At 36.8% G+C, this 14,132-nt stretch overlaps 1 protein-coding gene across 1 annotated transcript; it reads right to left on the minus strand.

Moving 5' to 3' along the window:
* Window positions 1–3,830: 3,830 nt before the first annotated feature.
* On the minus strand, window positions 3,831–12,495 carry LOC113070032 (serine/threonine-protein kinase 35-like). The gene is made up of 3 exons (XM_026243188.1): window positions 11,799–12,495; window positions 9,026–9,774; window positions 3,831–6,119 (listed from the first exon to the last, which is right to left on the minus strand). Exons 1-2 carry the CDS (start codon window positions 12,259–12,261, stop codon window positions 9,050–9,052), a joined length of 1,188 nt encoding a protein of 395 aa, XP_026098973.1. The 5' UTR covers window positions 12,262–12,495; the 3' UTR covers window positions 3,831–6,119; window positions 9,026–9,049.
* Between the last annotated feature and the right edge of the window lie 1,637 nt (window positions 12,496–14,132).

Raw genomic sequence — 14,132 nt, forward strand, 5'->3', positions numbered from 1 at the left:
TTCCATCGTCTTGTCTCAACGTGTTTGTTATATTGTCATCGACGTGCGACGGCATCATCTAGAAGTCAACTAGTCATCAGAGTTTCCTAATAAACATGACGGCTACATTGGGATAAAATTACGTCAAACTAAAAACCTCTGCACAGAGAGTGGTTCTATGTCCGCTGGACACTTTTAATGTGTTTTATGACAACTAAATAAATATAAACAATAGAAAACTCTGCATTAATTGACTAACTCTGCGCTGAGCCTAGTCTGAGATTTTAATATTGCGTCAGAGCGGCTGTCCGCCAATGGGTTATCTATTTATTTATTTAATTAGTTAAAAGTAAAGTGTAAATGACTGTAAAAGAGAATACGAAATAGCATACTACTATTACTTTTTCTACCATATAAATTTGTAGCAGTTATGTAAGTAAAATTTATCTAGCACCTTTCACAGACAAGGAGCCAGAAAGTGCTTTAGGCCTACAGTAAAAAAAATTATATAAAAACAAATTAAATACCAGCAGTTCAAATAACACAAAATTCAAACCATGTTGTTAAAAGATTGTCCAAAAGATCTGTAAGTTTTTTTTTTTTTTTTTTAGATTCCACAAAACCCATAGCCTTGTTCTCAGTGTTAAAGGAAGCGTGTACCAGAGCCTTAGAGCCACAACACAAAGAGCATGGTCCACTTTTGTCTTAAGACGTGTATGTTCTAGGAATAATGAAATGGTCTAGGCTGGAAGATCTCAAAGACTGGCTAGGAGAGTGTGCATGTAATAGATCCTGGTCTGGATATAAACGGGTGCCTGACCATGCAGAGGTCTATAAGCAATAACCAAAATATTAAAATGCACTCTAAATCAATAGGAAGCCAATGAAGGGGCCTTAAGCATGAGAGTAATGTGGGACCATATGCTGGTCCTAGTCAAAAGCCTTGCACCCATTTTCTGTACAGCATGTAACTGATCATAATAGATTTGTTCAAACAGAGTACAGAATATTGAGAAGAGAAGAGATAAAGGCATGAACGAGCATCTCCATCAAACAATAGACAAGCATCTCCATCAAACAATAGACAACAAACAATAGAGCTAATCTTAGCAATGTTCCTGAGATGGAAAAAACATAAGCAAACTACAGACTTATTTAAAACGTAAAGATCTATCAAAATGACACCCAAATTTCTTATGTCACTGCAGTCAGAGGATGATAGACCCCCAATAACCTGCCTTATCTTAGGGTGCTGTCAGGGGCAGTAATCATCAGCTCTGTTTTATCAGTATGTCTGCCATCCATTTGTTTATGGAGACTAAACAATAGCAAAAGGGACAGTTTGTCTAGTCTATCAGTACTAAAGAAAATACAGTTGCATGTCATCAGCATAACAATGATAAGCTTTCATTTTAAAAATTTTAACTAGTGTAATATGGTAGTAAAATTTGATCTATATTAATTAGTTTTGGATTAAAATCATTAATATAAATCATTAAATATATTTTTTATTAATATTTTTTCTTTCAAGTTCTCCTGTTTTGTTGTACAAGACATGAAAACCACACTCTTGTATTAAATCATTACAAATCCCATATGCTAAATCCCATGCTACCACTCATACTTACATATGCAAATAGCATGCCCAAAACTGAGATGAGATCCACTTTACACTATCTGTTGTAATTTTCAAGAAGCAGATAGAATTTGGGCTGTCATTTGCAGGCTGTCTTGTTCTCAGTTTCTGTTTTACTGTTTACACTATATCCCCATACAACAGTATTTTTACTGTTCTGCCAAAGGTATGGGAACAAAGAATGTATTTGCATTGTAAATCACTTGGTGTCACAATGAATTAGATTCCATTTCACTGCATAACAAATTTAATTATTAATACTACATCAGTCATTGTGTTAAAGTATAACAGACAGATAAAAACAAACTCAATGTTAACATAGAGTCCTATTGTACAATATCATTAAAAATTAAATACTTATATGTTTGAGCGTGGCTATTATAGTGGCATGCCAGTTCTGCTTGTGTCTCACAATTACATAAGCAGAGTTATATAAGCTTTAAGCATAGTCAGCTTCCCACCCATAAACTCCTCAGGGCTTATATCTTAAATTCAATATGATACAGCACAGCAGTAATCCTACATTTACTATACAATTTCTGAAGTGACCACAAGGTGGCGGTGATGGCCATCTTTAACTGAATTAAATTTTTATTTACTGTAACATCAATGTGAATTTTTGAATTTACATAATACTAGAAATCAGTTAATTGACAAATCACACATTTTTTACTCTTTTATGTGCTCTATTTAATTATTCAATGGCTGCATGTTTGGTTGTATTTAAGATTTGCTTTAACAGTACATTACAGTGTACAGTTTCCATTTGCAAATTATATGATCTGCTCCCTTTACCTAGAAGCTTTCAAGATCTGAGACAGAGAGGTGATGAGTCAGGGCGGTGTTTCAGATATTTCACCAGGCACAGAATGGTTTCACCACTCCTTTATGTTTCCATGAGGCTTAAAGCTATTAGCACACATAAATCATTCCCTGCCTGAAGCCTAAATCAAAGTTTGTGTTCATTCATATCCCAGAAAATATTTAATGTTGCTATTTAGAAATCTTAAGTTAGTAAGTAGGGCCTGCCTTTAGTCAGTTCTTTTACTGAAATGTGTTTCATCATAGACTTTCAAGAGTTGAAACCAAAAATGTAGGTGCAGAGTCTACTTCAACTAAAAACAACAAACTAGAATCTTGTTCTGTGTTTGCATATGGACAGTCAAAACTCACAAGCATATAATAAATCAGACTATTGTGTATCTCTGAAACAGTATCCGTCCAGTTGTTACTGACCTAGCCTTTTTGATTGACTCTGACGCACTTATGCTCCATTTAGAGTGACCTAAATCGAGTGACGCATCACTCATGATGCTGCATTCTACTGCAAGCTTTCAGAAAAGCTCATCTTTATGTGACCACTAAAATAATGCATTATGCAAAACTATCTAAGAAAATGCTATTCCACAGTTCCTGAAATGTTTGAATGATGCCTAAAAACCTGGAAAAATAGAACCTCACATTGTCATTCTAAGATGCACATATTGTGTTATGTAATGACCTGATTACAAAGCGGTTTCCCTCCATCCGCAGGGTCAGTGAGTACAAAGATTACTCCGTCATCCAATATGATCCTACAGAATGGGAAAGACCCTCCCCCAGTACACACCATCACCACAGACTGGCCATTCCCTTCCCCCATGTCTCCTCGCTCTTCAAGACTCTTTCTGTCTGTCACCTTATTATTAGATTTAATATGTAGTAATTAGACATCATTTCCTTCTCTGGTGCAGCTGATATACTCCGCATTATTCATGACTATGGCAATGGCTTTAATTGTGAGATATGACACAAGGTTAGGCCCTAAATTGGCTGAACTGATAGTGTCAGGTTATAAATCCAGGCAGGTGTTTGGGTGCTGGTGTACGAGAACAATACCTCTCCCGCATGACTGCCTAATACACTGGATAACAGCAGTCTATGGAGGGTGATCACTTTGTTTTAGGAGGGGATTTATCTTGTCTGAACTGATTAGTGTAGTGTGGCTGTTTGGGGTATCTGATAACAAAAACCAAAAAGAGTATTTAGTAGTCAGACTGTAGCAATTAAACTAAAGTCTGGTCACAGTAATAACTTTTTACTTCAAAATGTCACATTTAATTTCATGTGGAACTTGCCATTTTTTGTAATTTTGAAAACGTTTTCTGGAACAATACTTTAACAAACATTGAAACCACACATAGGTTATGGTTTTACATGGTTTATTGAACAAAAACAACAAAAGAAAAAGGGATGATACCCGAGCTAATGAAGCGTCCACAGCTCTAGTGTGCTTTACACAAAGGAAAAAATTTCCAAACATTTGCACACTAAAAGCAGAAAGTGTTCCATTAAAAAAAAAAAATCATAAAAGGAACAACAAATTGCCATGGTCTGAGCAGAGCAGCATCATACAGTGTCAGAAAAGAAGAGGTTGCATAGAGTGCGCTGTACAGTCATAGTTGGAGCACAAGGAATACAAAGAATTGAAGCAAAAGAGATTATAGAACAGGAAGTGAGCTTTTGTTAAACTCGGTTCACTCTCTTCAGTGCAAGTGCAGTCTAATACTGTGGTTCGTATGACTGCTAAAACTCATTTCTCTGTGTTTATGCTCTCTGAAACATTCCAATTGAAAAGAGTCATAATTAAGAGGACAAAAAAGCAAATGCACAAACATTTACCAACTCTTTCCAGGATTAACTGAACCTTGTAAAAGACACAATCATTTAAATTGCCATTCGGGAAAATTAAAGTGGATTTAAAAGAATCCGAAAGAATGTTCCCAATAAAACCAAATAGCATTAGCTGACAAAATAAAAACATAATTGAACACTTAAAAAGTAACAAAACACTTCTTGTTCCCAGGTGGAGAGCCACACAGTCCAGAATCTCTCAAAATACCTTAAACCTGAGGCTGATTTAATCTAAAAAAAGAAAAAAGTATTGATCTCTCAGGCCTCAGGTTTCTCTCACAGCAGACAGCAATAAGCAGTCACGAACAGAGAAAGGGGAATAAAAGAAGCTAAAAGTATTAAAAAGCTTGACACTATAGATTTATTATTAAAAAAAACAACAAAAAATAAATAAATTATTCCATCTGAAAAACATTTATTACTAGCCTCACCAAAAAACAGAAAGCACTGTTAGTTTATTTAGTGAATTAGATACTAAAACACACGAGTGCTGAGGTAGAACTATAGCACACACAAACTGTCAGGCAAAACCACTCCAAATTCTTCTCTGTGAAGCATTCAGGACACAGATGAAAAAGAGCTACACTAATGAGCTCACATCCTGTTTTTGAAATCATCAAGTAGTCGGTTAACAAAAAAGAAATATTGGATTTTTGACAAATCAACCAAAAAATCTGTTCTATATTGAAAATGCATAAGTAGTATTTCTAATATAAAACAAATAACACTCACACGGTCTTTAACTGCTCCCTTGAATCATAATCAAATCCATATTTTAAACTACCAGATTCCAAGGCAACTAAACCGTGAAACTGTAGTAGTGTGCGTGTCCGTGCAGAAGTGTTGTTCACACTATTTTTTTCATAAGTGACCGCATTATTGTAAATGGGGGCACCAGAATGAATCATTTTTTTTGGCCAAAAAAAATTCTCACACAATGTACAAACAAACACCTAAATGGTTAAACTGCGCATGTCTAATATGTAAATTGTTAAAATATTAAAAACTTGCAAAACGTACTGCATGTCTAAAAGATAAAGCTGTAAAACAAAACAAAACACTACTAGAAATCTCACTTATATCACTAGACTTCAAGGCACCAGGATAAATCTGCGTAATATTGGGTTTGGGCTTAAAATCATCAGCATTTTAATGGCAAATGAAAACCAGGTTAAAGAAAGTTGGTCTTTAATTCTCATGATTTCAGCTATTTTGTTGTGACAGAGGAAAGATAAAGATGATCAAATTTTGTGGAGTCAAGTAAGAGCCAAGTGTGAGACTATGGTAATGACAGGGTTTGTGACAATTGTTTGTATTTGGATTTCCTTCCCCCCCCCAAAAAAAATTGTAATAATTTGTAAACTAAAACTGAAAGCTTTACTGCTCATAAAACTGAATAAAATAACTGAAATACTTTCCTCATGGTCTGTTTTTATGGCATATGATTGTTTTGAGGGGATGAGCGAGCAGGGAGGCTCTGAGAACAGAATTTTAAAGTCCCAGTCCCTCAGTAAGACTATTAAAGACCTTGCTTGATTTAGCTTGATTGTACTCACTGCATCGTAACATCATTTTTAGCTATACTTCACTCTGAGTGACATAACTGATGATTGATTTAGGCTGAACACTTCTGGGATAACTGAATGATTCGTTTAAATTACTAATGTAAACAAAAAAAAAAGTGAACGGTCAGTTGGAAATCTCTTTGTGGCAAACTTTGTATTGGTGTTCATGTTGAGTACTTTGTACTCTTCACATTAAATCAGCAATGGAGGATTCACAGTTTTCCAAGCAATGCGGTCCCTTCTGGTCTGTTATGGAAAGGGAAAACCTAAAACAGAATAAAAACAATACAAGTCGTTAGGATTAGTACCTGAAATAGTCACACATTTGACTATACAGACATTTAATATGAACTTAAAATGCATTAATAGCTAATATAATACATTTTCCATTGACCATGGGAACCCAGAAGACAGAAAACAACACGACATACAAACTAAAAAGAAAAGAGGTTGATTGACAGGATGAAATGATGTCATAATAGCTGTGCTGTTGCATAATGCATGACTTAAATGGGTCCAAATCTCAGATTGCTTGATAAGTAATCAGATTTACAAGCATTAAAAACATCTCGCATAGAAAAATCTTTGCAGGCTATTTGTAATCAGTCAACACGACTGCCGCTTGATCTCAGATGCATACAGTATAAAGAGCTCACCCCTCCTCATATCCTGCAGCTCAAACTATGTGCTGAGTCAGGAAGAGAGCTAAACGCCCCGCTGCAGTCACTCAAACTACACAGCGCATGCCGTTTCGGATGCAAACCCACCATCTCACGTCCCACACATACAGACCAGAGAGAGAGAGAGAGCGCAAATGAACCAAGAGGCTCCAAGCAGTTTTCTTTTCCTGTCTGAATGTAGCAACAGAAGAGAAGGAGAGGGGGATGGTGAACAAAAGACGACTGGAGTAGCAGACAGCTGTAATGTCCTCATAATGGCTGGGGAACTCACAAGCCCTTTCATATGCATTCATACTCTTTTTGAGCACACAAATACTATTTTAGTATCCAAGTTAACCAAAAATAAAATACTAAAAGCTAAAATCAATCACCTATAAATGCTACAGCATGATTTGGTCATTGCAACATTTATTTGAATACATTTTGAGACTTGCTTAAGAGATTACATTTCACGGTGTCACATTAAATTGTTAGTGTTTTTAAACTAAAGGGGTAATTAAACCTATATCAAAATTCAGTTAACATTTACTCACTCTCTCACGCTGTTTTAAACTAGGGCTGCACCATAAATCGAATGTGATATTTAATGCACATCTTACTGACAAGCTGCGCTAAACCACAATCATATTTTGAGCATGTTTTAGCACAGCTTGTCAGTAACCAACGGCTCTGTGTAGCTAATGATTTGTTTTACAAAGCATTTATCATCTTTTTAGATCTTTTATGTTTTGGTCACCTGAATGGAGGGACAGAAATCTCTCAGGTTTCGTAAAAAATATCCTAATTTGTGATTTAAAGTCATATAGATTTGGAACATGAGGTTGAATAATTGATGACAATTTTCATTTTTTGGTAAAGGTTCAATATCGATACCTATAATAAATATCAATATTTAACAAAAAAAACAAACATTTAATTTTGGTTCATAACTGAAACTGAGAAAGTTCATTATGCACCCTAATGCAGTAATACTTTGAATAAACTGGTTCTTGCAAGGAACTGTCAGTTATGTGTGGCATGTCAAAACAAAAAATCTTTCCATTTCAGGACTAGGAAGAACTTCGAGTCACCTGGTCTGCCTGATGAGCATTGTCCCCCAGGGCAAAGAGTATGGAAAATAGAGAGAGATGAAGGAGGAGGAATGGAGAGTGTTAGAGGAGGGGTGGTGGAGAATGGGTGCGGTTGTATAACAGCTATCCCAGCATGCACTTTTAAAAACAAAAGAGGCTGTTATAGCATGCAAACAGAAGCTCTCTGAAAGTCATGTCATTAAACAAATCACGTCCTGATAGAGTCCCAGCAGAGCTGTCAAAACCACTGTGAAACTGAAATGGTCAAATAAGACACTTGCAATAACGTGATAAAAGAATCCTTTTTCAAGAACTACAATGAACGGCTCGTTTGGACTACAGCGTTTTTCCCAGGGTTTTGTGATGTCACAAAGCTGTCCTTTACAATATTATTAAAATAATTCCCACCTATAGAAATTCGAATGGTTGGGGGATAGAGAGGGATGAGGTTGTGGTTAGAACGCTTTGTTGAGTGCATCAGACAAGACTACGACGACAACGACGAAGTGCTACTAAGCTTTCGCCATGGTGAAGAAACACTTTTAAAGAGTACTTTTTTTTCACCCCGTGCCTTTTGAATTTAATTGCAGCATAATGTTTTCTACCTCGCTGAGAATTTTAATGCGGTTATTACACATGCACCTTAATAATTATGTATGTAAATATGTATGTTACAGTTATGAAAACATTTTATAAATAGCTTACAGTACAATACTGGACAATGATGTAATCTGCAGAACTTACAATTCAATTGTGAGACTATGGTGTATATATAAATTCAACTGTATCACAGTGTCACTGCAAAGATTATAATGTTATAACGTTAGAATTAAAGACCAATAATCATTACAAATTACTGCTGCACTTATCTGTACATAGTAAATCCAGTTTTTTTTTTTAATCAGTTGTTGACATCGTACCTAAAATGTGATTTAGCCCAAAAAACAACAACGTTACCACTCTTATATGTCCGGCAATATCAGTGTGCAAATTTCTGCGTGATCCACTGACTAAATATTCTTGGGGTCTGAATTTGGCTCAAATTCATATGCCAATATTGACGCTAGGGTTGGGCCCATAGCCCACGCCGACTATCGCCGATGGATGATAGACATCGCAATTTTGAGCCGACATTGTGACCCCTCATCCCAAACCCAACCCATGCATTTTTCAAACCACCAAGCATGAGAGCATGTTCAAGTACTCCCCCAAAACAAAATCAAGACTTTGTAAAAGAGCATAATATCAAATTTTCTACCGGCTTTCAAATTCATCCTGCGTTTGTCCTTAAGAGATAACATAAGAATACACAGCATTTCTGCCATTCTACCATTGTCTGTTACCAGCTGTGATTACTGCCACTGGACACAAAAATATAGTCAAAAAACAACATTTCTGGAAACTGCACTGGCAAAGGCTTACCTGTGTGTGCATTCAGGTCAGAGTTCATGCTGCGCAAGTGACCTGTCCCATCCTGCTGTGCAGTTCTAGTGCGTCTGGTCGGTCCTGAGGATTGACGGCCAGCATGTCCTGCAAAAGTTTCCGGAGTGCCTCAGGCATGTGCGAGCGCCTGCGCTGGGGAATACTCAGCACCATCTTTGGGTTCTCCAAAAGAGCCTCTCCAACTGGGACGATATCCGAACCTTGCCGCACATACGTCCCGAGAAGCTCCCGTTTTGACTCGGCGTCAATGAATGTGATTCTCTCTATCATGGCCCAGATGATAATGCCTACAGCAAAAATGTCTGCTTTGGCTGTGTAATGACCTTCCCAAACCTCTGGTGCCATGTAAAAGTCTGAGCCGCATGCCGATGAGAGCCAGAACTTGTTGATGTTAACACTGTTCTTGATTTTATCCCGTCCCTCCTCTGAGTCTCGTACTCCGGCACTCAGACCAGCACACACTTTGCTCAGTCCGAAATCGGCTACTTTCAACACAGGTGCGCCAGAACGCTCCGAGATGAGGATATTATCTGGTTTAAGGTCTCTGTGAACAATGTTGTTTTCATGCAGGAACGCCACAGCGCTACTCAGCTGCATCATGAAGCTGGCGTTGGTACGGGGATCGGGCCGTCGCGACAAGATGAATTGATTCAGATCCCCTCCCTCGCAAAACTCCATAACAAACCACAGGTAGCAGGGCTCATCAGGACACGACAATACACGCTCACCTAAAAGAACACACACAAACAAAAAAGTTTTAACATTTAGGAGATGTTTGCATTGGTATGAAACTTTAATAAAAAAACAACCATGATTTCAAAAGGAAGGATTATAATGCAACTTTCGCAGAACCTACTCAAAACTGTTGTTGCCTAATTAAAAGTCTTAAACGACTTCCCCTTCAACAGAAATACTATGGTTTAAACTACCAGTTGTTGCTTATTGACAGTAAGTTAGATTATTTATGATGTTTAAAGAAGGCATGAAATCAAAAGATGGAGATTTGTGGCTTTTCGTTTGTTATTTTGGCTTTGATTTAGTTGATATCCTAGTGCACTGACTACAAGTCAGTCTGTTTGGAAAAACAGACCAAAAATGAAATAAAATGCTCAGTAAAATGAGAATGTCCTTTGCACTAATAATCACATGCCTCTTACTAATAGCAAGTAGTAAATCATGGCTATAATGTAAACCAGAAACTGTATAAGGCAGAGAAGGTCTATTTGTAGATAAATTGTACCACACAATATGGCAGCTGTAGTTTCGCCTTACAGTTAAAAGTACCAATCGTCATTTACAGGAATGCAAATCTTGATTTTAAGTTTAAATTAATTTTTTACCATAGAATGCATGCACATTAGCACAATCTATGAAAACAAGCTGTTGTCAAATTTCATTGCTGATTTGAAATATGCTACGGTTACATAGGTTTGGTCTATCCCCATTCAAGTAAACATGACCTGTGCATGCATGCCTAGAAATAGCTTACAAATATGGCCGTCAAGTGCATCAACTTGCCTTAAAGGGTCTATGAGATAAACGTTACTTTTTTCTTTTTCTTTAATATGTCACACCCCAACCTTGTGTTTAGGAAAAGAGAAAAAACACATCAGCATGGGAGCGAAAACTGTAGGAAAACCTTCCACATAACATTTGTGTGCTATAGCAATTGAAAACATGTTTTATAAGATGGGAGAATGAGAGCAGCAGATAAAAAAAGGAGTTAATTCAATGAAAAGAGTTGAAGAAGAATTGATTTGTCATCAGTTTTAGAGGTTGGATTGCTGTGGAACCAGTTTGAACTGATGAGGTTTCTTCTCACAGGACTGGACAAGCTCCCATAAGAACAACAAACCGGCTTGTATCCCAATACGAGCCAAAATGCCTTAGTCTAATTAATAAGCATGGTCCTGTGCTTTCATGGGCGTTATTTTTGCCACTTTCTCTGGTTTTGTTGAGCAAGCACTACTTTGACACTAGTCTTGTGTACCCACCATAGATTAGGTGTTGGAAACACTTTCAATGATTAATTCATAACATTTCACCCATATTAGAAGTAAAACATTCTTCCATTTACACTAAATATAGACCAGACAAACAGCTTTCACGCAAATGCATCTAGCAACACTTTGCATATCATACAGTATAAAAGCCTACATGATTCAGAAGATCTGCATGTGAAAAGTCACACAAAGAAGACATTAAGATGCATGACATCAAATTGGCCTGGAATGTATGTACTTAATCCCCATTGTCTATTTTTGACCAGTAAGATGATTTACACAGTTGTCATGTAAGGAAACACACTTCCTTCATTGTTAGAAGTTGGTATAGCGGGTGTGGAGAAGGTTTGACCCCAACACAGCACCTCCCCCACCTCCAACCTCAGAGTTTCATAACCGAGAGGATGGTGGGGGAGGGCAAACCTGACCGACAGTAGCCACATTCTTACATAAAATGTAAACAGTCTTAATGTAGAACATAGACATGCGCAATATCGACGTCCGGTGTCATCAGTGAAACGCCAGACTCGCTTCCAAACAATGGAGTCTCACCGTTTTATTTCAGAGTAACGTTACAATGGGAAAGCTAATAAAAATTGACATTTCTTATATTTTAAATGGCTAACATGCCATTGCTACTAAATGAGTGAAAGGCCACAAACAATGGCCACTGTTTGAGCTCGTGACAAAGCATTCTCCCATCGCTGACCTTCCAGAAAAACGCCAGGGCTTGAATAAAAACATCTCACCTTTCAACGAGGTCTCGACCAACCTCAAATACTGCTTTGAACGCGTATTACCATGGCTCATTTTCTGGGCCATCCCGTTCCTTTGAAGCACACACTCCTCCAGCTGCACCACATTCTCATGGCGTTTCTCCAGACTGGTCAAAGCCCAAAACTCCGCCAGCGCCAACTCCACGTTCTCAGGCGCGTCACAGCGCAGCTTCTTCACCGCCACTCTTGCACCTGATTTACGGGCAACGGCTTCGTACACAACGCCATAACTGCCCCTGCCAACTTCACGGAGCAAGCTGTACCTCGGGGCGATGAGTCGCTGTTCAAGACTGCCATGTTTAACCAGGTCCGAGACGCCTGCCATTGCCTCATTGTCGTTTATGTTGTCGACGCTGAGCGAGCGCAGGACACTGGCGCTTTCGGTTCTTTTGCAAGCGTTCCGTGTCCGCAGCCGCTCTCTGTCCTTTGCATCCATCGCGCCTCCTCACGTTTTGTGCGTGCGCTTGTAAACACCTTCCGCGTTCATATTTCTAGAGCTTGAGGAAGTTTCGCAGAGCTTAAATGTTCGTTGACATCATCGTTTGTTTTCATTCAATGGGGTAGCAAGATTCAAACAACAACGAGCTTCTAGTCTGAACTGAATGAACTCTGAATGAAGTCAAGTGAGAACTTGACTGGATCGTCCCACTTTCCTGTACAGGGGGAACTGCTGACCTATGAGGACACACGTACACGGTACGCCTCTGTGGCTTTAAGTTACGTTAAATCAATGTTGTTAACGTGGTAAGGTGAACCGCATATGAGAAATGGTGTGAAAATTTGTTTTTAAATAAAATAACTGTTTGTTCTTTCTTTTTATATATGTTGGTTTAATGCATGCGAAAATATATGAACGACAATTTACACATGTGCATTTACATTAGGCTACTTAAATCATAATTTGTAAAAAAAAAAAAATTTTTTATTTTATTTCAAATATCGTGATTTTTTTCAGTCATGAGTATCAAGAATTGGCCAGAATACCAACAGAACATTTTGACTATAAATATACTTAATTTCAATTTAGAAATTAAAAACAGTCATTTAATGTGTATTTAACACAACTTATAAAATAACATTTTTATGCAGTTTGAATATATATATATATATATATATATATATATATATATAACTGCTGTTGTAGCCAATGCTGAGTATTACTAGAAATGTAAAGGTCAATGAGATGACGCAACAGCAGTGTTGGGCTACTTCCTCAAAGAAAGTAATATATTACTCATTACTAGTCACTCCTTTCAAAAGTAATATTGTTACTTTACTTATTACTTTCTGGCAACAGTAATTAGTTACACTACTAGTTACATTACTTTTTCTTCATGCCCCACAGAAATTGTAACTGTGTATCTTCCTCATAAAATTATTTTAGGATGTTAGAATGTCTATTTTTGAATGCTACTAACAAACATATTTCAAAATCCACACTGGATCGCAGTCATAAGTTATTACAAACACTCAATAGTGATGTAAGTGTTTCAAGTGTAGCTTGAAACATATTTAATATTAAATATTTTTAATTATAGTGATATAATGTACCACATGGTTGAGGTATCCAAAGTAACTATGTAACTAAGCTGTTTTATGGATGGTAACTGTAATATTAATACTGAAATCTTATTAGTAATTAGTTATACTTATAGTTACTGCAAAACGTAGCTAATATTATTACAGTTACTAGTAACTATTTACCGCCCAACATTGTAAATCAGTGATTTGTAAATGTATACATATTAACATATTACAACATATTGTTATTTTACAATCACAACTTTTTTCAAATAATTCCAACAAGGATCAGCTATGTCACTGTGAAAAACCTATAAATACACGTACATACGTGGACTGCTGTCACCCACCCATGTTGTGGACTAGAATGGTTCAGTCCCTGCAGCACGAGCGTGCATGTGCTCGGTGCACACACGTGGTCTAACACGATGGCGAGCGTCTGGGGTTCCTGAGGTCACCCATCAGTAGAGCATAAATTTTAATTTTTGTTAATTTAATATTGTTATAATTTATTTATTCCACTGTTCATTATTTTGATTCATATACACACACATTCAAATTAATTTTATTTTGATAAAATTATTTTATTTTATTTTCATAAATAAATAAAAAATCATTAAAATGTGTGAGATTCCATTCCATTAATTTAATTAATTATTGATTTATAATTATTATTTATTATTTTTTTATTTGCTGGTTATTACAAGAGGGAACAATTTGTAGAGAGAAGACATCAACATTCAGATATTAATGGACAGGATTTACATGGATTATATAAGATGACAG

The sequence above is a fragment of the Carassius auratus genome, unplaced genomic scaffold (assembly GCF_003368295.1).
Source record: "Carassius auratus strain Wakin unplaced genomic scaffold, ASM336829v1 scaf_tig00002789, whole genome shotgun sequence".
NCBI classification, from domain to species: domain Eukaryota; kingdom Metazoa; phylum Chordata; class Actinopteri; order Cypriniformes; family Cyprinidae; genus Carassius; species Carassius auratus.